General features: G+C 43.9%; 1 protein-coding gene across 2 annotated transcripts in view; it reads left to right on the top strand.

Annotated features, from left to right (window-relative positions):
• The window catches only part of LOC110490170 (copine-8), a 117,049-nt gene extending 93,356 nt beyond the window's left edge, over positions 1-23,693 (top strand). The window contains exons 14-21 of one of the 2 annotated variants that reach the window (XM_021563391.2): positions 3,677-3,691; positions 11,452-11,498; positions 12,400-12,581; positions 15,049-15,176; positions 16,666-16,768; positions 19,261-19,318; positions 19,489-19,562; positions 22,824-23,693. In XM_021563391.2, coding sequence (XP_021419066.1) covers positions 3,677-3,691; positions 11,452-11,498; positions 12,400-12,581; positions 15,049-15,176; positions 16,666-16,768; positions 19,261-19,318; positions 19,489-19,562; positions 22,824-23,012 — 796 coding nt within the window. In that variant the 3' untranslated portion in view covers positions 23,013-23,693. The remainder of the gene's footprint in view (positions 1-3,676; positions 3,692-11,451; positions 11,499-12,399; positions 12,582-15,048; positions 15,177-16,665; positions 16,769-19,260; positions 19,319-19,488; positions 19,563-22,823) is intronic. The other variant, XM_021563392.2, reaches the window with a different exon arrangement.
• The last annotated feature ends 4,252 nt before the right edge of the window (positions 23,694-27,945 follow it).

Below are 27,945 nucleotides of genomic sequence, written 5' to 3'. Positions count from 1 at the left end.
GCTACAAGCTTGGCACATCTGTATTTGGGGAGGTTCTCCCCATCTATTCTCTGCAGATCTTCTCAAGCTCTGTCAGGTTGGATGGGGAGCGTCGCTTCACAGCTATTTTCAGGACTCTCGAGAGATGTTCGATCCGGGCTCTGGCTGGGCCACTAAAGGACATTCAGAGACTTGTCCCGAAGCCACTCCTGCGTTGTTTTGGATGTGTGCTTAAGGCCATTGTCCTGTTGGAAGATTAACCTTCGCCCCAGTCTGATGTCCTGAGCACTCTAGAGCAGGTTTTCATCAAGGATCCCTCTGTACTTTGCTCCATTCATCATTCCCTCGATCCTTATGATGTTGCCACCACCATGCTTCACCGTAGGGATGGTGCCAGGTTTCTTCCAGACGTAACACTTGGCATTCAGGCGAAAGAGTTCAAATTTGGTTTCATCAGACCAGAGAATCTTGTTTCTCATAGTCTGAGCGTCTTTTAGGTGGCTTTTGGCAAACTCCAAGCAGGCAGTCATGTGCCTTTTACTGAGGAGTGGCTTCCGTCTGGCCACTCTACCATTCACCAGGCCTGATTGTTGGAGTGCTGCAGAGATGGTTGTCCTTCTGGAAGGTTCTCCCATCTCCACAGAGGAACTCTGGAGCTCTGTCAGTGACCATCGGTTTCTTGGTCACCTCTCCTGATTGCTCAGTTTGGCCGGGCAGCCAGCTCTAGGAAGATTCTTGGTTTTTCCAAACTTTTTCCATTTAAGAATGATTGAGGCTGCTGTGTTTTTTGGGGACCTTCAATAATGCAGACATGTTTTTTAGTACCCTTCTGTGCCAAAATTGATCCGTGCCTCGACACAATCCTGTCTTGGAGCTCTACGGACAATTCCTTCAACCTCATGTCTTGGTTTTTGCTCTGACATCCACTGCCAACCGGGGGTCCTTATATAGACAGGTGTGTGCCTTTCCAAATAATTTCCAATCAATTGAATTTACCACAGGTGTTTTTTTTAACTACATTTATACATTTGCAAAAGTGTCTAAAAACCTGTTTTTGCTTTGTCATTATGGGGTATTGTGTGTAGATCGATGAGGGGGGGAAAATGATTTACTCCATGTTAAAAGAAGGACGTAACAAAGTGTGGTAAAAGTCAAGGGGTCTGAATACTTTCTGAACACACGGTAGATAAGTGAATGCGTCACTATTGTCTAGACATGTACACATGTTCATGAAATACAATAGATAGCCGTAACGTAACCACCCCAAGACACACCTGGCTAACTTGATGGGTCATGTAATCATCTGGCGAAGTGGAGTCTTTTGTTTAAACATGTAGCTAGCTAGATAAATAATGAACCATAATCCCAACCCATAGCTACAGTACAAACAGATTGTCATAGCTAGCCACCATGCATGAAATGCTGTAGTATGAATCCGCACGTAGCTAAAGCTAACAAATTCGGTTCAATATTAGCTGGCTAACATTAGGCTATAACTAGCCATTTCTGAGACACAAATGCTATTACTTCACAGATCATACACGTAACATTAGCTAGCGAGCCAGCAAGCTAACGTTCGCTAGCTAGCGACCATTACGCCTTAACTTGCCATGAAAACGACGTTCTGACCAAAAAGTATAATATCTGAAAATGTAGCTAGACTCTTACCCGTATACATGGATGAAGCTTCGTGGCAGACTGTCTTTTCTTTTTGGTTTGTAGTTACCTACAGCTTGTTTGGCCCATTGTGTCAAGTCACTGCGGTTCACACTGACCATGTGCAGAAAGTAGTCCATCACAACTTAATTTTTTCCCCACAACTTATCACTGATCTTTGCCGATAGTTCATTCTAAATTCAGGGCAGCAATGTTGTTGAGAACAGTAGAAACTTTTTCTCTCCATGGCTAACGTTATATCTTTCAAAAAAAGCCACGGTAGCAAGGACTGCCTACACCTACTGAGCAGCATGTTATAGATAGAAGTGTGCTACTACATGATAGACCAATCCCAAACTCATCTCTCTGCATGTCCAGCCCATCCATTATCTCAGCCAATCATGGCTAGAGAGAAAGTTCTGGTCTTTTTCCTTGGCTAAACCAACTAGACTCGTAATTGTATTCGTATTTATAGATACAAGTTTGTTATTAAGGCACATGAAAGTTCACATGTTCCAGAAGGCATTTCTGCCAAAATGATGCTTGGGCTACAGATACTAAGACAGAGGGGCGCTGTTTGCCTCGCTCAGATGCTTTCTCGGGTGAAATAGATTCAGCCTCTTGCAAATGGAAAAAAGAAACAAACTTACAATTATTTCTCTTTCGTGTCTATCATCGATTTCCTTCAATGTAAAAATGTTTTGGGGGAAGCCTGGCTTCTATTAGCATCCTAAATACACCATTTTGTGTGCTGAATGCCATTACACTTAACACGCTTAACAGTCCCTTTCCATTGAAATAGTGGGTGCACTGTTCAGATGCTGGACTTATTTTTGAGTAGACCTACTTAACCTACTTTTTGAAGTGATTTGTTTGACAATTAGATTGAAAAAAGCATGACTGGCTGTGTTCATGAGACAATAAAAGGTAATACATTTGTCAAGTGAAAGTACATGTATTTTACTATAAAAGCCATTTAAAAAAACACACAGGAGGTCCTGTAAAAAAAAAAAAAAATGGAGACCCCCTCGAATGTTATAGTTGAACTCGCACTCTGTAGGGCACTTTCAAGTGAATTTACTGCTGTATGCTAAATACCCTTATATGCCAAACCTAATCTATGCTATGGCCCCCCTTAAACTGGGTCTGTGCTCATTCAAAATGTTCTGGACACACCACTGCATAGCACCACCTGGAGTTTCAAAATCTCAACATCTATTTATCTGAGCAATTGTATTGGTATAAAATAATATCCCAATTTTTAGCATACAATATACAGTAGCTTGTATTATTTATTTATTTGATACGTTTTTTTTGCTCATCTTTGTCAAGGGTGCCAATAATTATGCACCTGACTATATGTAACACAATGGCCATTGGCCACGGTGATATGGAGGTGTGACCATCACTGAATGAAGCCTGTGGATGCATGTAATATGTGCTGATTGTACACTGAGTATACAAAACATTAAGAACACCTGTTCTTTCCATGATGTCGACTGACTAGGTGGATCCAGGTGAAAGCTACAATCCCTTATTGATGTCACTTGTTACATCTACTGTTCTTTAAAGGATGTTTAAGCCTTGAGGCAATTGAGACATGGATTGTGTATGTGTGCCATTCAGAGAGTGAATAGGCAAGACAAAATATTTAAGAGCCTTTGAGCAGGTAGTATGTGCCAGGTGCAGTGTCCCATGTGTATCAAGAATGGTCTGTGGGAAGCATTGGAGTCAACATTACTGTGGAACGCTTCCGACACCTTGTAGTCCATGGGGGGCGGCGGCGGCGGCGGCGGCGGCAACTCAATATTAAGAAGGCATTGTTAATGTTTTGTACACTCAGTGTATACTGATGTGGTTTATTGTGTATGAGTGTGATGGAGGGCAACCGTGTAATTGCAGACAAGTGTGTAGGAGGCAGGAGTTTACTTTTTTTTTACTCTGCTTGTGTAAAATGCATACACGAAACTAGGTCTTACTGAATGTTGTAGAATAAGAAGCACTTTCCCTAACTCTTAACATTTCATGTTTTTTTTGACAGAGTGGGCCAGGGCGGGTGAGTGGTGTGCACCGATGTTCGTGTGACTAAGTGAAGTGGAAAGTGATGTTTTTTTTGCTGTTTTGAAGCCTAAATGGACGATAATGGACCATAGTGCTCATGTTTTATGATAACTGTGGCATGCTCCACCCCCTCGTGTCTCTGCATCTGTCTGGGCTTGTTTGCTAAGAAATAGCATGTTGCTGTGATATGTTTCATCGACACTGAACAAAAATATAAATGAAACATGGAAATAAAAGATCCCCGAAATGTTCCATATGCACGTATTTTTCAGAAAATGTTGTGCACACATTTGTTTACATCCCTGTTAGTGAGCATTTCTCCCTTGCCAAGATGATCCATCCGCGTGTGGCATATCACAAAGCTGATTTAACAGCGCGATCATTGCACAGGTCAAATGTGCTGTTTTGTCACACAACACAATGCCACAGATGTCTCAGGACTGTCCACTTGAATGTCCATTTCTCTATCGTAAGCCGCCTCCAATGTTGTTTCAGAGAACTTTGCAGTATGTCCAACCGGACTCACAACCTTCGACCACGTGTATGTCATTGTGTAGGCGAGGGGTTTGCTTATGTCAACCTTGTGAACAAAGTGCCCCATGGTGGGGTTATGGGCAGGCATAAGCTACGGACAATGAACACAATTGCATTTTAGCGATGGCAATTTGAATGCGCGTGATGAGATCCTGAGGCCCATTGTCATGCCATGCATCCACCGCCATCACCTCATGTTTCAGCATGATAATGCACATCCCTATGCCGATTCCTGGTTGAGCTGGTGGTTAAGGAGCGTGGTTAGGGGGGGGTCATGTTTCAGAGGACGCATGACTCCACCTCTCCCAAGCCCATTGGGGAGTTGCAGCAATAAGACAAAATCATAATTTGGAGAGAAAAAGGGGGGTAAAATACCCCCAAAAAATCATAAAAATGAACAATTCCTGGAAGCTGAAAATGCCCCAGTTCTTCCATGACCTGCATACTCACCAGATATATTTCACCCATTGAGCATGTTTGGGATGCTCTGGATCGACGTGAACGAAAGCGTGTTCCAGTTCCCGACAATATCCTGCACCTTTGCACAGCCTTTGAAGAGGAGTGGGACAACATTCCACAGGCCACAAACAACAGCCTGACCAACTCTATGAGAAGGAGATGTGTTGCACTGCATGAGGCAAACGGTGGTCACACCAGAAACTGTCTGGTGTTTTTTTTAAGGTATCTGTGACCCACAGATGCATATCTGTATTCTCAGTCATGTGAAATCCATAGCTGAGGTCCTAATGTATTTATTTCAATTGACTGATTTCCTTACATGAACTTGAACTCAGCAAAATTGTTGCATTTTTCTATTTTTGTTCAGTACATAATCCCTTTTATTTTCTTATTTTCTGTTCTTTCTCATCTGTTCTTTTCTCGTCACTTTTCATCCCCCATCTCTTCTCAAGCAGCACACAGCTGTCATGTGTGTGCGTGTGTGTGGAATTGGGACCCTCATTCAGTGTTAATGTATTAACACCAGTTGTTATATACAAAGGGATTAACACGGTCCATTTGAAACAGAATTAATCCAACCTTCTGTTCTGCTCGTGTTGCTTTCAAGTTGTTTTATTGCGTCAATGTTCCCTTAATGGTTGCTGGTGGTATGTAGGCGGCATGTAAACAATCAGTCTTTTTCTCATCCTCCGCCTTCTTTCCTTCTTCTTCCTTCTTCTCTAAACTTCCACAGTGCCATCACCACTGCAAAGTACTGTGGTTTGTCATACATTGTCAGAGCCTAGTCCAGTTGAATCACCCAGGGCTTTAACAATAATACTAGGAATGGATCTCTCTCTCTCTCTTGCTCTCTCGCTCTCTACATCTCTCTCTCTACATCTCTCTCTGCATCTCTCTCTACATCTATCTCTACTTCTCTCTCTACATCTCTCTCTCTCTCTCTCTCTACATATCTCTCTCTACATTTCTCTCTCTACTTCTCTTTCTCTACATCTCTCTTTCTCTACATCTCTTCTCTCTCTACATCTCTCTCTCTACATCTCTCTCTCTCTCTCTCTACATCTCTCTCTCTCTCTCTACATCTCTCTCTCTCTCTCTCTCTACAGCGCTCTCTCTCTATCTCTCTCTCTCTACATCTCTCTCTCTCTCTCTCTACATCTCTCTCTCTCTCTCTCTCTACATCTCTCTCTCTCTCTCTCTACAGCTCTCTCTCTCTCTCTCTCTCTACATCTCCCTCTATCTCTCTACATCTCTATCTCTCTCTCTACATCTCTCTCTCTCTCTCTCTCTACATCTCTCTCTCTACATCTCTCTCTACATCTCTCTCTCTACATCTTTCTCTCTCTCTACATCTTTCTCTCTCTCTACATCTCTCTCTCTCTACATCTCTCTCTCTCTACATCTCTCTCTCTACATCTCTCTCTCTCTACATCTCTCTCTCTCTACATCTCTCTCTCTCTCTACATCTCTCTCTCTCTCTCATCTCTCTCTCTCTCATCTCTCTCTCTCTCTACATCTCTCGCTCTCTACATCTCTCTCTCTCCTCTCTCTCTCTACTTCTCTCTCCTTCTCTCTCTCTCTCTCTCTCTACTTCTCTCTCTCTCTACTTCGCTCTCTCTCTACTTCTCTCTCTCTCTACTTCTCTCTCTCTCTACTTCTCTCTCTCTCTCTACTTCTCTCTCTCTCTACTTCTCTCTCTCTCTCTCTACATCTCTCTCTCTCTCTACATCTCTCTCTCTCTCTACATCTCTCTCTCTCTCTACATCTCTCTCTCTCTACATCTCTCTCTCTCTCTACGTCTCTCTCTCTTTCTACATCTCTCTTTCTACATCTCTCTCTACATCTCTTGCGCTCTCTCTCTCTCTCGCGCTCTCTCTCTTTCTACATCTCGCGCTCTCTCTCTTTCTACATCTCTCGCTCTCTCTCTTTCTACATCTCTCTCTCTCTACATTTCTCTCTCTCTCTACATTTCTCTCTCTCTCTACTTCTCTCTCTCTCTCTACTTCTCTCTCTCTCTCTCTACTTCTCTCTCTCTCTACATCTCTCTCTCTCTCTCTACATCTCTCTCTCTCTTTCTACATCTCTCTCTCTCTACATCTCTTGTGCTCTCTCTCTCTCGCACTCTCTCTTTCTACATCTATCTCTCTCTCTCTCTTTCTACATCTCTCTCTCTCTTTCTACATCTCTCTCTCTACATTTCTCTCTCTCTCTACTTCTCTCTCTCTCTCTACTTCTCTCTCTCTCTACTTCTCTATCTCTCTACTTCTCTCTCTCTCTCTACTTCTCTCTCGCTCTCTACATCTCTCTCTCTCTACATCTCTCTCTCTCTTTCTACATCTCTCTCTCTACATCTCTCTCTTGCGCTCTCTCTCTCTCTCGCGCTCTCTCTCTTTCTACATCTCGCGCTCTCTCTTTCTACATCTCTCTCTCTTTCTACATCTCGCGCTCTCTTTCTACATCTCTCTCTCTCTCTCTTTCTACATCTCTCTCTCTCTCTCTCTTTCTACATCTCTCTCTCTTTCTACATCTCTCTCTCTACATCTCTTGCGCTCTCGCTCTCTCTCGCGCTCTCTCTCTTTCTACATCTCTCTCTCTTTCTACATCTCTCTCTCTTTCTACATCTCTCTCTCTTTCTACATCTCTCTCTCTTTCTACATCTCGCTCTCTCTCTTTCTACATCTTGCGCTCTCTCTCTTTCTACATCTTCTCGCTCTCTCTCTTTCTACATCTTCTTGCTCTCTCTCTTTCTACATCTTCTCTCTCTCTTTCTACATCTCTCTCTCTCTCTTTCTACATCTCTCTCTCTCTCTACTTCTCTCTCTCTCTACTTCTCTCTCTCTCTCTACTTCTCTCTTTCTCTCTCTCTACTTCTCTCTCTCTCTCTACATCTCTCTCTCTCTACATCTCTCTCTCTCTCTACATCTCTCTCTCTCTTTCTACATCTCTCTCTCTCTCTCTTGCGCTCTCTCTCTCTCGCGCTCTCTCTCTTTCTACATCTCGCGCTCTCTTTCTACCTCTCTCTCTCTCTTTCTACATCTCACGCTCTCTCTTTCTACATCTCTCTCTCTCTCTCATCTCTCTTTCTCTCTCTCTCTTTCTACATCTCTCTCTTTCTACATCTCTCTCTTTCTACATCTCTCTCTCTACATCTCTCTCTACATCTCTTGCGCTCTCTCTCTCTCTTGCGCTCTCTCTCTTTCTACATCTCGCGCTCTCTCTCTTTCTACATCTCGCGCTCTCTCTCTTTCTACATCTCGCGCTCTCTCTCTTTCTACATCTCGCGCTCTCTCTCTTTCTACATCTCGCGCTCTCTCTCTTTCTACATCTCGCGCTCTCTCTCTTTCTACATCTCGCGCTCTCTCTCTTTCTACATCTCGCGCTCTCTCTCTTTCTACATCTCGCTCTCTCTCTTTCTACATCTCGCTCTCTCTCTTTCTACATCTCGCGCTCTCTCTCTTTCTACATCTCGCGCTCTCTCTCTTTCTACATCTCGCGCTCTCTCTCTTTCTACATCTCTCTCTCTACATCTCTCTCTCTCTCTCCCTTTCTACATCTCTCTCTCTCTCTCCCTTTCTACATCTCTCTCTCTCTACATCTCTCTCTCTACATCTCTCTCTACATCTCTTGCGCTCTCTCTCTCTGCATCTCTCCACTCCAGTAACAATACACGCCATTGTGTGTTCTCTCCAGACAAGGTTCTCTCTTTCTTTCCCAGACATTTGTATTTTTCTGTGAATTGGTCATCAGCTGGCTCTGTGGCTGGCAGGGTTTTTTTTTCTCTTCCTGCCCGGAGGCAATCTGAAGCAAATAAGTGGAGCGCTGTAGAGAAAGGTACTGCACTGATCGCCCCTGGGTGATACTATCAGATAGGAGACATAGACATGAGTCAAGATTTGTGTGTGCCTCATCCCCTGCACTGATAGCTTCAATATGGCACACACTCCTCCACTCTTTCTTTTTAAGCTTTATTTAACCAGGGAAGACATTGGGATGACATGTTTTGTTTTCAAGTGAACTCATGTAGTCTCTCTATAGACTGCGTTGTCCCTTACAGTTGTGGATATGGAGTCCTAAATGATGCATGAACCAATCAATTAGCCTCAGGACCAGTGCTAATTACTCCTACCGGGTTTCCCAGGTCTACTGGCAGGTGCCGATGGATGCCACTAATACAATAACACTCCTACAGTAGTACTATTTACTTATTATGAATCATTAACCATAGACAAGGCTGGAAGGGACAGTAGTGTTGAGTCTCTGTTAGATGTTTGTTTAACATGAGAAAATCACTTCCCCTTTCCTCTCCCCTCCTCCCACTCTCCATCTCCTCTCTTCCACTCTCCTTTCCTCCTCTCTGCTCCTCCTCTCCTCTCTCTGATAATGATCCAGCTAATAACACAGTCAGATATGAACAAAAAGGTAATGGTTTGCCAAGTCCTCGTAGTCACTTCCTTAGTGATTTCCTGCTTTAGCTGACTTTCTATCCGTTATTTAAATGTTTTTGTTTTAATTAGTTAGTATATTTTATTAGTGTATATTAGTATATTTTAATTAATTAGTTGCTTTTAGATAACGTTTCAAGGCAAACTAAAAAATCGCCCATATTAAAAGTGAAATTCTCTCTCTCTCTCTCTCTCTCTGTTGAAAGAGTAGCTTTTGGGGTTTGAGCAGGGTTAAAGCAGTAGAAACAATAGTGTTATCCCGCCCCTGTTTCGGTAAGATGCTGAGGGACGGGGCTGGAGAAATGTAAACCGTCTCAAATTTATAGACAGATCTATGGATGCAAGGCCGGACCATCCCATGATATGAGAATTATACTTTTAACTATGTTTTGAGGCTATACAGTGTTTAACATTTTACTTTGTTTTGTTTACAAACATTGGTTCACAAACAAGCTTATATTTTGGGTACTGATGGGGGTACAACAGTTGAACTAAGCTCATGAGTTATTTATAAGTTATATTCTTTAAGAATCCATGGGTACATATCATTAGTTTAAAAAAATGTATGTAGCAACTGCTGATTGCCCCTTTTAAGATCAAAACGGGCTGGCTAGTTTTCCTGGAGCCAATGGGGCAATGTTTCACTCTTACCTCACTGTGCACAGTCATCTGTGATTGGTGCAGAAGCTTCGGCTGACCTTTAGCGAGAGCCCTCTGCATTCTAATGTGAATAATTAGATTGCATCTCTGAGTTGGATCTCCACTGATTTACAGTCTTTGAGTTATGTTGAAATAACTGAGTAATATTTTGTTTCAGACTGGGATACATTTCTCTGCTCTTTTTTTCTCTCTTCATCCCTCTCCTTCCCCTGTTTCTGGCTGTCCTCACACTCTCTGAACAAGGTGGAAACTCGCTGTGTGTGCACGGGTGCGTGTGTGTGGAGGCATCCATAATTCAGCCTGGCGGGCCACTGTCTGTCTATCTCCCTCTTGGCACAGAGAGCTGGACTAGATATGACTCCAATGCACGTCTGTCTGTCTGTGTCTCCCTCCCTCCCTCCTGGCACAGAGAGCTGGACTAGATATGACTCCAATGCACGTCTGTCTGTCTGTGTCTCCCTCCCTCCCTCTTGGCACAGAGAGCTGGACCAGATTTGACTCCAACACACCACTGTCTCACCTCCTCTTCTCCTTGCAGATTTGTCCCTCTGTTCATTTCTCACAATATTAAACTTGCCTCCTCTCCACTGATTTCTGCAGCGTACCAATGCCCTTAAATATTGAGTGGTACTGTACATCTTGGCACTGAATTATACAATGGGGGGGGGGGGGGGGGGGGGGGGGGGACTTGAATTCATGTAACATGAGTTACAGTACAATTCGGTGAAGTAAAAAAAAAAAAGGGGAGAAAAAGGGATGCGCTCAAACACATTCTTAGCGTGCAACCCGAAGAGTAAATTAGCGATTTTAAGACAATGTGTGATTTAACTCCGGGGGGATGATGCAAGCATCCCTCTGCTCCTTCCTTATTCCTCCCTCCTCTCATCCTCCCTCTGCCCCCCCCCCCCCCCCCCCCCCCCCCCTCTACCCCTAGACTCTATCCTTGATGCAGCCTTTGCCCTAACATGAAGTGACAGCTCTGTACTTCAGGCATCACTCCCCACCCACCCCTTCCTCTCCCAGCATTAGACCCAGGCTGTGTGTGTCAGTGTGGACTAGAGTAGCACAGAGCCCGACCTGGGCCCTATACATCCATACCCACCTCATGGCTCCTATCCTGACTTGAACCACAGCCAACGCAGGCAGAGTGGCTCGGAGCTGGGGAGAGGAGAGCACAGAGCCCTTGGTCTGGTTCCTCCCCCTCCGTCACAATGAGTAAACCGGCTTCTTCAGGTCTGCTGCACTAACGTGTGTCTGCGGGCTGAGCAGTGCACTCCGCATGGCGTCACAGGATGACAAGTCCAATGGTTCCTTACAGTACCTGATCTATTCAAATACAGGAGGTGGTGGAGAGGGCAAGAGGCTGTGTGAGCCACAGGGCACGGTACCTCAGCACTGTGTGCACTGACCTGTTGAACCTGTTTGTCTTGACTTCTTGGGAAATACTGTAAACAGTGAAGGATTAGACAGTTTTTTTTCTCTCTCACTCTCTATTATATTGCATTTAGTGTCCTCGGGGACCAAGGACAAGGAGAGGTTTCAACTTATCCGCTTGCTTGAGCTATGATAATCAGAACATTATAGTGTTTACTAAAGTTCATTAAGCCGTATGTGTGTGCGGTAAACAAATAATTACCCTCCTCTTGCTTTTGCCTTCCAGGACCCAGATTAATTTCACAGTGGCGATTGATTTCACCGCTTCAAACGGTGAGCCACACACACACACACACACGACACTTCTCCTAATGCTCGACCAGGGCTATTTAAATGTGTGCAGATGGGGGAATAAAGTGATCTGTAATAGCCATCTCCATTATTTCAGGGCTCAAACCTAATGCTGTCAGAGATCATAGCTTAGTGGTGATAACAGGAACGATTGTGCCTCTCTTATCCATTTTAAAAGGGTACCTGTTATAGCAAGGCTGGAAGGAAATGACCTGGGTCATGATCTCTTAGACGTTATAGTGAGGTTGACTGGGACGATCGCATCTCTTAGACGACAACAACAACAACAACAACAACAACAACAGATGGTTCAGTTCAAACTTAGATCCACTGATGATTCATAAGGGTTATTGCTTCCTTGTTTTTATTTGACGAGGTCCGATATGCAGGAGCTGATGTCATGGATGCGTGTCCAATAGGTCCGTTTAAAAGATCTAAAGGTCATATGTCACTATACTCATAACCACTGCAGCCACTGTGCTATAAAGAGCTTTTACGAGACACGAGTGAAATTATTCTCCTGCTATTATTGATTATGGAATGATGTTTTTGTCACTCATACTGTACCCCTACCCAGAGTCTTATAAAGAGGGGAAAGGCAGGGAAAGAGATGTAACACGGTCTCTAGTGAAATCCTGTATTATGCTGTCTAAAAGTATCACCGTTTTGGTTGAAATCACAACTACCTTTCTGTATGGGCAAAACTCATAACACCCTATTCCACATATACTGCACCACTTTCACCCATAAACAGCATGGGCTAGCGGTGCACTACATGGGGAATGGAGTTTAATTTGAGACACAACCATTCCTTTTCTATATCTGGCTCTGTTCCATTATTGTACCTTGTTATTACTGTCCCATTACCGTACCTGTTTCCCAGGCAACCCAACCCAGCCCACCTCCCTCCACTACATGAGTCCCTACCAGATGAATGCCTACGCCATGGCCATGAAGGCTGTAGGGGAGATCATCCAGGACTACGACAGTGATAAGATGTTCCCTGCTTTGGGCTTCGGAGCCAAGCTGCCCCCTGACGGACGGGTATCACATGAGTTCGCCCTGGTAAGTGACCTCTACCCTCTGAACCCTGGTAAGATGTTCCCTACTCTGGGCTTTGGAGCCAAGCTGCCCCTTGATGGATAAGTCTCACATGTGTTCACCGTGGTGAGTGATGTGGTTCAGAAAGGTTGGAACAAAACCTATGGATACTCCATCACCAGAGTTGTTCAGTCTTGGCTCAGTTGGTTAAATTGTTGAACCACATATACTTAATGTGTTCACCATGGTTACAGGCTTGTTTTGTTTACATTTGATCAGAGTCACTGTTTGTTCCAGTTAGCCCTGTGGACTCAGAGCTGCAGATGCACCCAGAGAAGCATAAGTAATTAGACAAATGAAAGAGCAACAAAAAATGATGGCAAATGCCACATACAGTGGCTTGTGAAAGTATTCACCCCCTTGGCATTTTTTCTATTTTGTGGCCTGGAATTTAAATTTAAAAAAATGTTTGGGGGGGGGGGGGATCATTTGATTTACACAACATGCCTACCACTTTGAAGATGCAAAATATGTTTTATTGTGAAAAACAAGAAATTATAAGAAAAAAAACAGAACTAGAGCATGCATAACTATTCACCCTCCCAAAGTCGATACTTTGTAGCAATTACAGCTGCAAGTCTCTTGGGGTATGTCTCTATAAGCTTGGCACATCTAGCCACTGGGATTTTTGCCCATTCTTCAAGGCAAAATTGCTCAAGCTCCTTCAAGTTGGATGGGTTCCGCTGGTATGCAGCAATCTTTAAGTACCACTAACTTATACCACATATTCTCAATTGGATTGAGGTCTGGGCTTTGACTAAGCCATTCCAAGACATTTGAATGTTTCCCCTTAAACCACTCCAGTGTTGCTTTAGCAGTATGCTTAGGGTCATTGTCCTGCTGGAAGGTGAACCTCTGTCCCAGTCTCAAATCTCTGGAAGACGGAAACAGGTTTCCCTCAAGAATTTCCCAGTATTTAGCGCCATCCATCAATCCTTCAATTCTGACCAGTTTCCCAGACCCTGCTAATGGAAAAACATCCCCACAGCATGAGGCTGCCACTACCGTGTGTGGATGGTGTTCTCGGGGTGATGAGAGGTGTTTGGTTTGTGCCAGACATAGTGTTTTCCTTGATGGCCAAAAAGCTACATTTTTGTCTCATCTGACCAGAGTACATTCTTCCATATGTTTGGGTAGTCTCCCACATGCCTTTTTTCGAACACCAAACATGTTTGCTTATTTTTTCTTTAGGCAATGGCTTTTTTCTCGCCACCCTTCTGTAAAGCCCTGGTCTGTGGACTGTATGGCTTAAAGTGGTCCTATGGACAGATACTCCAATCTCTACTGTGGAGCTTTGCAGCTCCTTCAGGGTTATCTTTGGTCTCTTTGTTGCCACTTGATTAATGCCCTCCTTGCCTGGTTTGAGCGTTTTGGTGGTTGGCCCTCTCTTGGCAGGTTTGTTGTGGTGCCATATTCTTTCCATTTTTTAATAATGGATTTAATGGTGTTCAAAGTTTGATATTTTTTTATAACCCAACCCTGATCTGTACTTCTCCACAACTTTGTCCCTGACCTGTTTGGAGAGCTCCTTGGTCTTCATGGTGCTGCTTGCTTGGTGGTGCCCCTTGTTTAGTGGTGTTGCAGACTCTGGGGATTTTCAGAACAGGTATATATATATACTGAGATCATGTGACACTTAGATTGCACACATGTGGACTTTATTTAACTAATTATGTGACTTCTGAAGGTAATTGGTTGCACCAGATCTTATTTAGAGGATTCATAGCAAAGGGGATGAATATATATGCACGCACCACTTCTCTTTTTTGGGGGGGTTGAAATTTTTGAAACTAGTTATTTTTTAAATTTCTCTTCACAAATTTGGACTATTATGTACATTACATGAAATCCAAATAAAAATGTATTTAAATGACAGGTTGTAATGCAACAAAGTAGGAAAAAAACACCAAGGAGGATGAATACTTTTGCCAGGCACTGTAACTCGCGCTCCAGGCAGGCTCAAACCCTCAACGTTTGAACGTCTCCTTAGTGGCTGTAGTGTGGAGGCTTAGGATGCCAAGTCCTGCCTGGCAGGCTAAAATACACCCACTGAGTTCTATGACCACCGAGGAGAACAGTAACTGTCCTTTATGCAAGGCAGAAACCATCGATCACAGACAGCCTTCCCTCCCCCTCTCTCTCCTTCCCACTTCAGCTCTGCAGAGTACTTTAAACAGTAGGATACCACTCAGACAGGAGGATGCCTCCAGCACGCTCAGCAGGGATTGCCCACATTTCTCTCACTGGGCCTAAAGTTGTATTGATGAAAGCTGTTTATTTATCCTCCTCTCCCTCCCTTTTTTCTAGTTATCCTCCTCCATTCTCTTGCTTTAACATCATTTTTCATTTTTTATTCTCTTTGCTTTCTTCTCCTGCTTGATGGAATTGATGAAAGATTTAACTACCCTCCTTCTCATTCTGTGTCTTCCAGAATGGCAACCCCCAAAACCCATACTGTGCAGGTATAGATGGAGTGATGGAGGCATATTACCAGAGCCTGAAGTCTGTCTGCCTCTACGGCCCAACCAACTTCTCCCCTGTCATCAACCACGTGGCCAGGTAAGGGGGCTATGAGGAACAAAGCTGGAATTAAACCAGCTTCGGGGTCACTTCAGGTTTTCGATTCATTTCAGTGAATTTGCGAAAGCAAATTGGAATTCAATGTATGAACTGAAAATGATATTACACACTTCTCCTTTCAGGAGTTTTTAGATTTACTTCCTGAACTGACTGAATACACAGAGCAGGCTGATAAAAACAGAGGCCGATACCTATAGGTCTTCCTTCATTGAATGTCAGATCACATTCCTACCGGTGCACACCTAAACCTCCCAGGCATGAGCGAGCCAGGAGTCCAGAGTAGATCAATACTAATTCAGGGGGCCTGAACTTGTGTATCGATCCACTGTCCTCTGTTCCAGTAAGAGCCATTCACAACGCAGGCTGTATGTTGAGATTGAGTCGTTTCCCTGAGAGCGAAAAGGACAACAGAGGAAGTCTGCAGACTAACAGTTCAGATGTGTCAACTTTTAAAAGTGAAAGTAGACGTTTCAGTACATAACTCAAGAGTATTATGCTGAGAATACGTTGGTGACAGTGTTTCCGGGCCACAAGATCAGACTAACGGAGACTTAACTGAGATTCTCCAACTCGTCAAAAAGTGTGACTGTGCTTCTCAGTGCATGCGCAGCTCGCAGAGATAATTTCACAGTTAACAAGTGTGACTGTGTTGTAACATTCCACTGTAGAACTTGAGTCACACAGAAGCTGCTTCTGAGCTGTTAAATGAACGTGTTTTGTGACTTTTGCCACATTCGGTTCTTTAATTAACCTGTAAATGTGTTGTTTGTGTGAGTGAACAATGACTACACAGTCCTTCCCACACACACACACACACACAGAGAGTCCTTAAACCTTAATGAGTGTGCCTTGATGAAGTCAAGGTGCTGTCAGAAGGCTTGAGATTTACAGGTGTGTTTGTGCCTGTTTGTTGTTGCTCGGAAGCCAAGGTAGAGATGTTGAGTTGAGGGGTAACAACCCAGTGCAAAATGTGTGTGGCTCTCGGGAATCCAATCATTAGTGCCACCCCTCTCCTCCCTTCTCCTCACCCCTCCCCTTACTCCCAGGCACCGCTGTCATGCCAGCCTCCTTTCCGCTCACCTCCTCTGTTTCTCACCTGTGCCACTCGCCCCTGCGTTTTAATAATGACCGCTCCACTCCTTCTCTGCTGTGCCCTCACACTCCTCGCAGTTTAATAACCGTTCAGTTGGCTTCTCTGTCTCTGTGTCCGGCGCTGCGAGCACCAGAGGTTCTCTCTCCGCCCGCCTTACGTGTGTTTTGAGAAGCACAGGAAGCAGTCAGAGGCTAGGGCCCACGCTGTGTAAAAGTAGCTGCCAGAAATAATATCACTACCCAGCCAGTTCATGCCGGGTTTGAAAGGTTACATCTGTAGGAAATAAAGACCATGTTTAATGTAGGGTTGTATGGGTAATATAAACACTTGTTTGGCTCACCTATGTACTCTTGTGTTTATCTCTCCTGTGTGTAGGTATGCTGCGTCAGTGAAGGATGGCTCTCAGTATTTCATCCTCCTCATCATCACAGATGGAGTCATCTCAGACATGGCCCAGACCAAGGAGTCCATCGTCAACGTAAGATCAACAACTGCTAGGCAATGTTCCCACTTTGGCGGAGACCACATTCACGGACAATTTTCCAAATCAACAATCTGATTGAATCCCGGCCCTAGTCACTAGATGGCCAGTATGGACACACATCACTGTCTGTATTACCATAGTCAGGGGAGATTGGACAGGGGACTTGATTGGGGGTAGTGGGAACAGTAATGTAAGTATGTATGCATGTATGTATGTGAGAGGTAAAGGCTGGCTTGGGATCAGTTCCTAGGGAAACAAGTAAACAAGACATTCTGATAAACTCATCTATCATTCTACAACCCTGGGGTAATACATCAAACTAACTCATCACTCAGAAAGACGGAGAGAGCAGAGGCGGGATTATGGCACACACACACACACACACACACGTACACACAAACACACACACACGTACACACATATTAAAGTGTTGGGGGAGTGTGAGGTGAGGGACTTGTTTATTCTCTCATCCCCAAATTCAGAGAGGCCCTCAGGAAGATATTTTTTACATGTTTTTTTAATTCGATTTATTTAACTAGGCAAGACGGTTAAAAACAAATTCATATTTACAATGGCGGCCTACCCCGGCCAAACCCAGAGGGCACTGTGCACAGCCCTATGGGACTCCCGATCACAGCCGGATGTGATATAGTCTGGATTCGAACAAGGGACTTTAGTGACGCCTCTTGCACTGAGATGCAGTGCCTTAGGCTGCTGCGCCACTCGGGATACTACATCTCAGACACACTCCATGAATATTTACACATACAGTCATGGCAAATGTTTTGAGAATGACACAAATTAATTTCCACAAAGTTTGCTGCTTCAGTGTCTTTAGATATTTTTGTCAGATGTTACTATGGAATACTGAAGTATAATTACAAGTATTTCATAAGTGTCAAAGGCTTTTCTTGACAATTACATGAAGTTGATGCAGAGTCAATGTTTGCAGTGTTAATTAACCCTTCTTTTTCAAGACCTCTGTAATCCACCCTGGTATGCTGTCAATTAACTTCTGGGCCACATCCTGACTGATGGCAGCCCATTCTTACATAATCAATGCTTGGAGTTTGTCAGAATTTGTGGGTTTTTGTTTGTCCGCCTCTTGAGGATTGACCACAAGTTCTCAATGGGATTAAGGTCTGGGGAGTTTCCTGGCCATGGACCCAAAATATTGATGTTTTGTTCCCCGAGCCACTTAGTTATCACTTTTGCCTTATGGCAAGGTGCTCCATCATGCTGAAAAAGGCATTGTTCGTTACCAAACTGTTCCTGGATGGTTGGGAGAAGTTGCTCTCGGAGGATGTGTTTATTCATGGCTGTGTTCTTAGGCAAAATTGTGAGTGAGCCCACTCCCTTGGCTGAGAAGCAACCCCACACATGAATGGTCTCAGGATGCTTTACTGTTGGCATGACACAGGACTGATGGTAGCGCTCACTTTGTCTTCTCCGGACAAGCTTTTTTCCAGATGCCCCAAATAATCTGAAAGGGGATTCATCAGAGAAAATGACTTTACCCCAGTCCTCAGCAGTCCAATCCCTGTACCTTTTGAGGAATATCGGTCTGTCCCTGATGTTTTTCCTGGAGGGAAGTGGCTTCTTTGCTGCCCTTCTTGACACCAGGCCATTCTCAGTCTTCACCTCACCGTGCGTGCAGATGCACTCACACCTGCCTGCTGCCATTCCTGAGAAAGTGCTGTACTGGTGGTTCCCAGATCCCGCAGCTGAATCAACTTTAGGAGATGGTTCTGGCGCTTGCTGGACTTTCTTGGGCGCCCTGAAGCCTTCTTCACAACAATTGAACTGAACTTCTCCTTGAAGTTCTTGATGATCCGATAAATGGTTGATTTAGGTGCAATCTTACTGGCAGCAATATCCTTGCCTGTGAAGCCCTTTTTGTGCAAAGCAATGATGACGGCACGTGTTTCCTTGCAGGTAACCATGGTTGACAGATCAAGAACAATGATTCCAAGCACCACCCTCCTTTTGAAGCTTCCAGTCTGTTATTCAAACTCAATCAGCATGACAGAGTGATCTCCAGCCTTGTCCTCGTCATCACTGACATGATGTCAGCTTGTCCTTTTGTGGCAGGGCTGAAATACAGTGGAAAGGGTTTTTGGGGATCCAGTTAATTTGCATGGCAAAGAGGGACTTTGCAATTCATCTGATCACTCTTCATAACATTCTGGAGTATATGCAAATTGCCATCATACATACTGAGGCAGCAGACTTTGTGAAAATGTATATTTGTGTCACTTTTGGCCACGACTGTACACACACACACACACACACACACACACAGCTTGGGGTGAATCAACTTTGTTGTATAGGCTGTATAGGTGCTCAGTCAAAGTCACTCATAAAACATATTTCACAGACTGTCTGACAGAATCCTATGCATATGTATACTGTGTGACACTCAACTTTGTCACAGACATAATGAGGAGAATATGAGACTCAAATTTGTTTCCTCGTGTCCTATCCAGGCTTCGTGTCTTCCAATGTCGATTATCATCGTAGGGGTGGGACCAGCAGAATTTGATGGTAAGAAACACGCAAACGCACACAGATGCACAAATGTACGTATGTGCACACACACACACACACACACACACACACACACACACACACACACACACACACACACACACACACACACATACACAGACACTCCACTGAGCAGATGATGACTACAGTATGATGTTTCTTCTCAGCGATGATTGAGTTGGACGGGGATGAAGTGAGGATCTCGTCGAAGGGAAGATATGCAGAGAGGGACATTGTTCAGGTACACCATGTTCCTTCTGTCTGTTCCACTGCTAGGCTGCAGGATACATTGAGTCAAATAGGTAGGGTTTTGGGAGCATTAGAATATGCCTCACAAACAAAAACAAGCTGTCTGCAACCATCGAGCTGCTATTGTACAAAGGACTTTATAAAATGCATTTGATTGATTGCATAGCACAGAACAGTCAGGGCCATGGACAGATGCTACAACATACTACTTATATGCACATAATGATGATAAATGAACTAGTAGTAGAATCTAGGAACTAGAAGTACTAGAAAACAACATATTGGGAGGGAAATCACAGGTGGGATTCAACTGAATCATCCATAAAACCAAAATGGACATTTACACAGATAGTAGTGCTCGTACATTAGAGTTTAACAGCATGTTAACATCTGTGTTTTGGCTCCTGGCCCTGGTTCCATTGGACAGACAGACATCTGGTCTGAGTTCAGATCATTCCCACCTGCTCTGCCCTCCCTCATCAGGCCAGATGGACAGAGAACCCACAGAGGCCCCAGGCCTAATCTCAGTTAACCCAGAAGTAAAATCTTGCATAATTTGGTTAGCTGCTTGATTAACTTTTGAGTTTATATGTGTTAGAAATTGAGAGTTCAGGGCCTCCCGAGGGCACAGTGGTCTAAGGCATTGCAGTGCTAGCTGTGCCACTAGAGGTCCTAGTTCGAGTCCAGGCTCTGTCACAGTCAGCCACAGCCGGGAGACCCATGGGGCGGCGCTCAATTGGCCCAGCGTCGTCCGGGTTAGGGGAGGGTTTGGCCGGCAGGGATGTTTTTGTCCTGTCGTGCACTAGCGTCTTCTGTTTTTGGCCGGGCGCAATGCACGCTGGCGCGGGTCGCCAGATATAGATGGTTTCCTCCAACACATTGGTGCGACTGGCTTCCAGGTTAAGCATGCAGTGTGTTAAGAAGCAGTGCGGCTTGGCAGGGTCGCGTTTCAGAGGACGCCGGCTCTCGACCTTCGCCTCTCCCGAGTCCATATGGGAGTTGCAGCGATGGGACAAGACTGAAACTACCAAATGGATAACATGAAAATTGGGGAGACAAATGGGGTAAAAACATTATTTGAATGAACATAAGATTCAACAACTGAGACATAAACTGAACAAGTTCCACAGACATGTGACTAACAGAAATGGAATAATGTGTCCTTGAACAAAAGGTGGGTCAAAATCAAAGGTCAGTATCAGGTGTGGCCACCAGCTGCATTAAGTACGGCAGTGAATCTCCTCCTCATGGACTTCACCAGATTTGACAGTTCTTGCTATGAGATGTTACCCCACTCTTCCACCAAGGCACCTGCAAGTTCCCGGACATTTCTGGGGGCAATGCCCTAGCCCTCACCCTCCGATCCAACAGGTCCCAGACGTGCTCAATGGAATTGAGATCCGGGCTCTTCGCTGGCCATGGCAGAACACTGACAATCCTGTCTTGCAGAAAATCACAGAACAAGCAGTATGGCTGGTGGCATTGTCATGCTGGAGGGTCATGTCAGGATGAGCCTGCAGGAAGGGTACCACATGAGGGAGGAGGATGTGTTCCCTGTAACGCACAGCCTTGAGATTGCCTGCAATGATGACAAGCTCAGTCCGATGATGCTGTGACACACCGTCCCAGACCATGACGGACCCACCTCCAAAATCGATCCCACTCCAGAGTACAGGCCTTGTTGTTACGCTCATTCCTTCAGTGATAAACGAGAATCCAACCATCACCCCTGGAGAGACAAAACTGTGACTTGTCAGTGAAGAGCACTTTTTGCCATTCCTGTCTGGTCCAGTGACTGTGGGTTTGTGCCCATAGCCAACATTGTTGCCGGTGATGTCTGGTGAGGACCTGCCTTAAAACAGGCCTACAAGCCCTCAGTCCAGCCTCTCTCAGCCTATTGCGGACAATCTGAGCACTGATGGAGGGATTGCGCATTCCTGCTGTAACTCGGGCAGTTGTTGTTGCCATCCTGTACCTGTCCCTTAGGTGTGATGTTTGGATGTACCAATTCTGTGCAGGTGTTACACGTGGTCTACCACTGCGAGGATGATCAACTGTCCGTCCTGTCTCCCTGTAGTGCTGTCTTAGGTGTCTCACAGTATGGACATTGCAATGTATTGCCCTGGCCACATCTGCAGTCCTCATGCCTCCTTGCAGCATGCCTAAGGCACATTCACGCAGATGAGCAGGGACCCTGGGCATCTTTCTTTTGGTGTTTTTCAGAGTCAGTAGAAAGGCCTCTTTAGTGTCCTAAGTTTTCATAACTGTGACGTTAATTGCCTACCGTCTGTAAGCTGTTAGTGTCTTAACGACTGTTCCACAGGAGCATGTTCATTAATTGTTTATGGTTCATTGAACAAGCATGGGAAACGGTGTTTAAACACTTTACAATTAAGGTCTGTGAAGTTATTTGAATTTTTACAAATTAACTTTGAAAGACAGGGTCCTCAACTTTTTTGTTGAGTTTATATAAAAATAGAGATTTCTGGCAAAATCGAAGTCTCCACCCTCGCAAAAGGAAACTCTCAGCCAAAGCCCCTGTTCATATATATATATATATATATATATATATATATATATATATATATATATATATATATATATATATATATATATATATATATATATATATATATATATATATATATATATATATATGCACGCACGCACACACACTAGGAGGTCCGTTCTGCTCTTCCTAGCTCACTCACTCATCACTATCTGTCAGTCTGGACAGTTAGCTGTCTCTACACACATGCAGAGAAAGGCAGGACCCCTATGAAAGACAGTTCTGGGATAAAACTGGCCCTGCCCCCATCCTCATTAGATCAGATATGAAAGAGACTGAGCGCTCGCTAGCAATGCACTGTACATCGAAAGACTTTGATAGCTGATTGGCTAGTACAATTTCACCTCGCTCTGAACTCGCCTCGCTCTGAACTCACCTCGCTCTGAACTGTTATGAATAAATTCATGCTTTACTTTTTGTACTGTGGGTCCAAAAAGTCTCAAGTTAAGTTTTCAAAGATCTTTGGAAGTGTTATTTACACATAATGGCCTAACACCTACTATATATTGCCTATACTTTTTATTTTAGTTCATATTTAGTATATATTATAGTATATTTCTCCAACCCCATTTCTTCTCTCTGCCTGTTTTCCAGTAAGGATTCAACGTTTAGTAGCTAAACACCTGTATATTGACTAGACTATAACTAATTCCAGCCCTGTTTTGTCTTTCTCTTGTCTTACAGTTTGTCCCATTCAGAGACTACACCGACCGGACAGGGAACCACATCCTGAGTATGGCCCGTCTAGCCAAGGATGTCCTGGCTGAGATCCCTGACCAGTTCCTCTCCTACATGAGGATCAGAGGCATCAAGCCCTCGCCCGCACCCCCTCCGTACACCCCCCCAGGACACCCCTTGCAGACGCAGATCTGAAGGGTGCGGAGATGCCCCCTGGTCCTGAACAAAACCTCTTCAAATATGTATTTGTCTCTCTCCTCTCTGCATCACTTGCTCAGTGATAGGAGAGGCCTTCTTGGCTTTCTCGCTCTCTCTCTCATTGCACTAATGGAGGCTGACTGACTGGCAGGGTTCTATAAGTTTTTACTTAGCAGTTCTAAAGGGTTCTACTTTGGAACGGGCAGATGGAGTCAACAGGGGCATGTTTACTTTCATTGTCAAGCGTTCCTCTGTCTGGACTTCGTGTATATCGGCCAATGGAGACACTCTCTGGGACACACCCGGGAAGATGGACAGAGTCTGGTCTTTCCAACTCACCTGGCAAGGAATGAAGGATTTAAGGAAAGAATGAAAGGAAGAAGGAAGGATGACAGGAGGATAGGAAGGAAGTTCCTGGGGACTGGCCTTTTTCAGGAGCAGAGTGGTGAAAGGGTTCTATAGTCTGGATGTGGTATCACTTGACTGATGTAAATAACTGGAAATATATTTCTATATCTCTCTACTCTGTCTCTCTATTCTTCCAACTCTCACTCAATGTTTACAGTACATGTTAATGATAATGATTTTTACCATTGGACGTTTGTATAATGTACAGTACCAGTCAAAAGTTTGGACACATCTACTCATTCAAGGGTTTTTCTTTATTTTGACTATTTTCTACATTGTAGAATAATAGTGAAGATGTCAAAACAATGAAATACACATATGGAATCATGTAGTAACCAAAAAAGTTTAAACAAATCAAAATATATTTGAGATTCTTCAAAGTAGCCAACCTTTTCCTTGATGGCAGCTTTGCACACTCTTGGCATTCACTCAACTAGCTTCATTTGTTGGCTGCTTTTCCTTCACTCTGCGGTCCAACTCATCCCAAACCATCTCAATTGTGTTGAGGCTGGGTGATTGTGGAGGCCAGGTCATCTGATGCAGCACTCCATCACTCTCCTTCTTGGTCAAATAGCCGTCGGTGTGTTGGGTCATTGTCCCGTTGAAAAACAAATGATAGTCCCACTAAGCGCAAACCAGATGGGATGGAGTATTGCTGCAGAATGCTGTGGTAGCCATGCTGGTTAAGTGTGCCTTGAATTCCAAACAAATCACTGACAGTGTCACCAGTAAAGCACCATCACAGCATATCCTCCACGCTTCACGGTGGGAACCACACATGCGGAGGTCCTCCATTCACCTACTCTGCGTCTCGCAAAGACACAGCGGTTGGAACTAAAAATCTCCCATTTGGACTCATCAGACCAAAGGACAGATTTCCACGGGTCTAATGTCCATTGCTCATGTTTCTTGGCTCAAGCAAGTCTTCTTATTATTGGTGTCCTTTAGGAATGGTTTCTTTGCAGCAATTCAACCATGAAGGCCTGATTCATGCAGTGTCCTCTGAACAGTTGATGTGTCTGTTACTTGAACTCTGTGAATCATTTACTTGGGATGCAATATCTGAGGCTGGCAACTAATGAACTTATCTGGGTCTTCCTTTCCTGTGGCGGTCCTCATGAGAGCCAGTTTCATCATGGCGCTTGATGGTTTTTGTGACTGCATTTGAAGAAACTTTCAAAGTTCTTGAAATGTTCCGTATTGACTGACCTTAATTTCTTAAAGTAATGATGGACTGTGGTTTCTCTTTGCTTATTTGAGCTGGGCTTGGTGTTTCACCCAATAGGGCTACCACACCTACCTTGTAACAACACAACTGATTGGCTCAAGTGCATTAAGATGGAAAGAAATTCCACAAATTAACAAGGCACACCTGTTAATTGAAATGCATTCCAGGTGACTACCTCATGAAGCTGGTTGAGAGAATGCCAAGAGTGAGCAAAGCTGTCATCAAGGCAAAGGGTGGCTACTTTGAAGAATCTCAAATATAAAATATATTGTGGCAATTTGTTTAACATTTTTTTGGTTACTACATGATTCCATGTGTTATGTCATAGTTTTGATGTCTTCACTATTATTCTACAATTTAGAAAATAGTAAAAATAAAGGAAAACCCTTGAACGAGTAGGTGTGTCCAAACTTTTGACTGATACTGTACATACTTCTTTCAGTTTGGAACTTCAATCAATATTCTCTCTCTTTATCTCTCAGCGGGTTGTCTTTGCCAGGGGAGTCAGGTTGAGCTTGCAACAGTGCAGGTCCAAGTAGCCACTGTACTATACAATGTTGTCCCTTTGCATGAGTGTAGCGTCAGAGCATGCATTGTGGTCCTACACTTCCCTGCCTGTCACTGCTCTCAGGCTTTGGGGTTAAATGTTTGTAGTTGAAGCGCATTCTGCTCCTTTCTAAACTGCCTTGGCGATAGGGTGCCCATGCCAGCCACGCTGCGAGTGCCCACGGGTTTTCTCACTGTGCCGAGAACAACAGTGACTCAACCAACATCATATTCTCTTCCAAATCCATTTAAATAACAACAGATGCTCTCAGATCCAGTTTGAGACAACAGCAGAAGCCCAGTAGTCAAAAACAGTTACAAAAATGTTTTCCTTCTGTTCGGTTCTTGTTCTTTTGTATTATTATTATTATTATTATTATTATTATTACATTTGTCATTTAGACTTACAGGAGCAGTTCGGGTTAAGTGCCTTGCTCAAGGGCACTTGGGCAGATTTTTTTCTTCTCAACTAGTCGGCTCGGAAATTCGAACCAGCGACCTTTCAATTACTGACCCCAACACTCTTAACCACTTGGTTATTGCCTTGGAAGTTGATATTCTTAAGTAGATTGTTTTAAGTTGCCTTGTTAAGGTAACTTTATTGTTTTGAGTTGTGCCAATCATTATGTCATTTTATTTGTTATAGTGTTAAGCCCCGAGTGTGTTGGCCATAGATGATGGTGTCTGGCGGTTGTCATGACAACTTGTTCTTCCTAAATGTAATTCTCATCCAATAATCCCAATTAACAATGCCCACTGAGGGCTAGGAGTTTTACCTCACAGAGGAAAAACTCCTGGCCCGTAGCCATTATACCCAGTCAACCCACTCTTACTTCTTACAGCCGGGGTATCCTCTTCAATCTGCTGTCTTAATGGGCTTGGAGTTTATATCAACTGCCTTTTTAATTATTAATAATATTAATCATTATTATCATAATATAGCTATTAGCTACTGCTTGTATGGAGGTGGTGTGTAATTGATAACTTGATTGGTTACATGTCAATATCCCTTATCAAACTAACAGACATTCCAACACTACATCTATGTATTTTCATGTGTGTGCCACTGTCGGTCTGTTGCCATATCATTACTGATAGACCGATGCCCTTTGCCACAATTCAACCACATAACAACTCCTCTCTTTTCTGTGTCATTCCTCCTCTTGTTTCACTGCAGCTCAGTGGACGCAGCCTTACAGATTACAATCGACTGTGTTTTAATGCTTTAAATAGGATCAACTCCAAGCCAATAATATTTGGCATAGCAGTAAGAGGGGGGTGAGAGAGGGGGATACAGCCCAGTGGGTTATGTCATTGGAGGGTCGTTCCATGTCATTTCGTTGTTCTATGTCAATGTTAAAGGGATAGTTTGCCCAAGTTACAAAATTACATATTGGATTCCTGAAAGCAGTTTATGGACAAAAGTACGACAGCAAACCATTCTTTGGTTTTGTTTACTTGGCCACTGTTTTTTGAATTCTAACTTTTTAGCATTTGTCACACAATCCAATGCAAGTCAATGGTACCTATATTAGCATTTTCATTGCTTCATATGCAAATCCTCTCAAGTAAAATACTTGATTTTAACATGAAGTGTGAAAATGCCACTATGTGTCCTCTTTCTGGTGTCTTTTTGAGGTGGAACGACCCGGGTCAGAGGTAGACAACCAGGTCAACCCGCTGATTTAGTCAGAGGAGTACAGGCATTTAGTGCTACATGCCTGAGTCGACACAGTGCCACACCTATACAGGGAGATGTTGGCTAGCCTAGAGGGAGAATAAACTCACACGGTATATTCAACATGGCAGTCTGCCGTTTTAACCCACGTACTTTACACAACATATATTTGATGAGAAACTCTGCCTTGTTTTAAAACAGTTTGTGTCTACTGTGTCTTCAAAAAAGATGTCTTTCCAACCTTTCTTGTCTCTCTCACAACTTTCAGTAATGTCTTCTTTCATCGTGTTTTTCTCACACATTTGAAAGCCTTCCATAATTGCCTCCTCTGCATCTGTAGTTGTGGCTTGTCTTGAGTCTTTGTATCATAAGAAACCTTAGCGAAATCCATATAGTGCAGCCAAATCCATATGAGGCACCCGATGGCTCGTCAAAAGAAATGCACTATGTGGGGAATAGCTAGTGTGTTATTTGAAACCCAGCTTGTCTGTGCTGCAGTCTTCCACTGGGCTTGTAGCAGAGCAGGAGGTATCATTAGGATTTTGGGTCACAGTCTAGAGCTAGTTATAGGCTCCCATTAACCACCCACAGGCTGACAGTGTGGACACACACACACACACACACACACACACACACACACACACACACACGTGTGCCCGTGCATACACACACACACGACCACGCAGACACACATACAGCTGAGATCATGTTCACCATCAAGGACTACTGACGTTGTTATTTTTTGCGCTTTCTCTTTTTACACTACTGTGGAAAGGATCATTCTTTTCTTTCACTGCTTTGCTAGTGCCACAACACTTGCCATCTGCTTGCCAAGCCGTGTGTGTGTGTGTGTGTGTGTGCGTGTGTGTGTGTGTGTACGTGTGTGCGCGTGCCGCCAGAGTTTTTAATAGAGCATGTGAGTTCACACACGTGATCTTTGTTTACTAAAGATATCCAAGATATCCGTGCACTATGTTTGCATGTACAGTTTTACATGAGATGCACCAGTTCTTTTGTTGTAATTGAGTGTTTTGGAAAAAGAAAATCTATGAAAATAACTATACAAAATG

The sequence above is a fragment of the Oncorhynchus mykiss genome, chromosome 15 (assembly GCF_013265735.2).
Source record: "Oncorhynchus mykiss isolate Arlee chromosome 15, USDA_OmykA_1.1, whole genome shotgun sequence".
Classification (NCBI taxonomy): Eukaryota; Metazoa; Chordata; class Actinopteri; order Salmoniformes; family Salmonidae; genus Oncorhynchus; species Oncorhynchus mykiss.
Note: the sequence above shows the minus strand (reverse complement) of the source record. Positions and strands in the feature narration are given on the sequence as shown.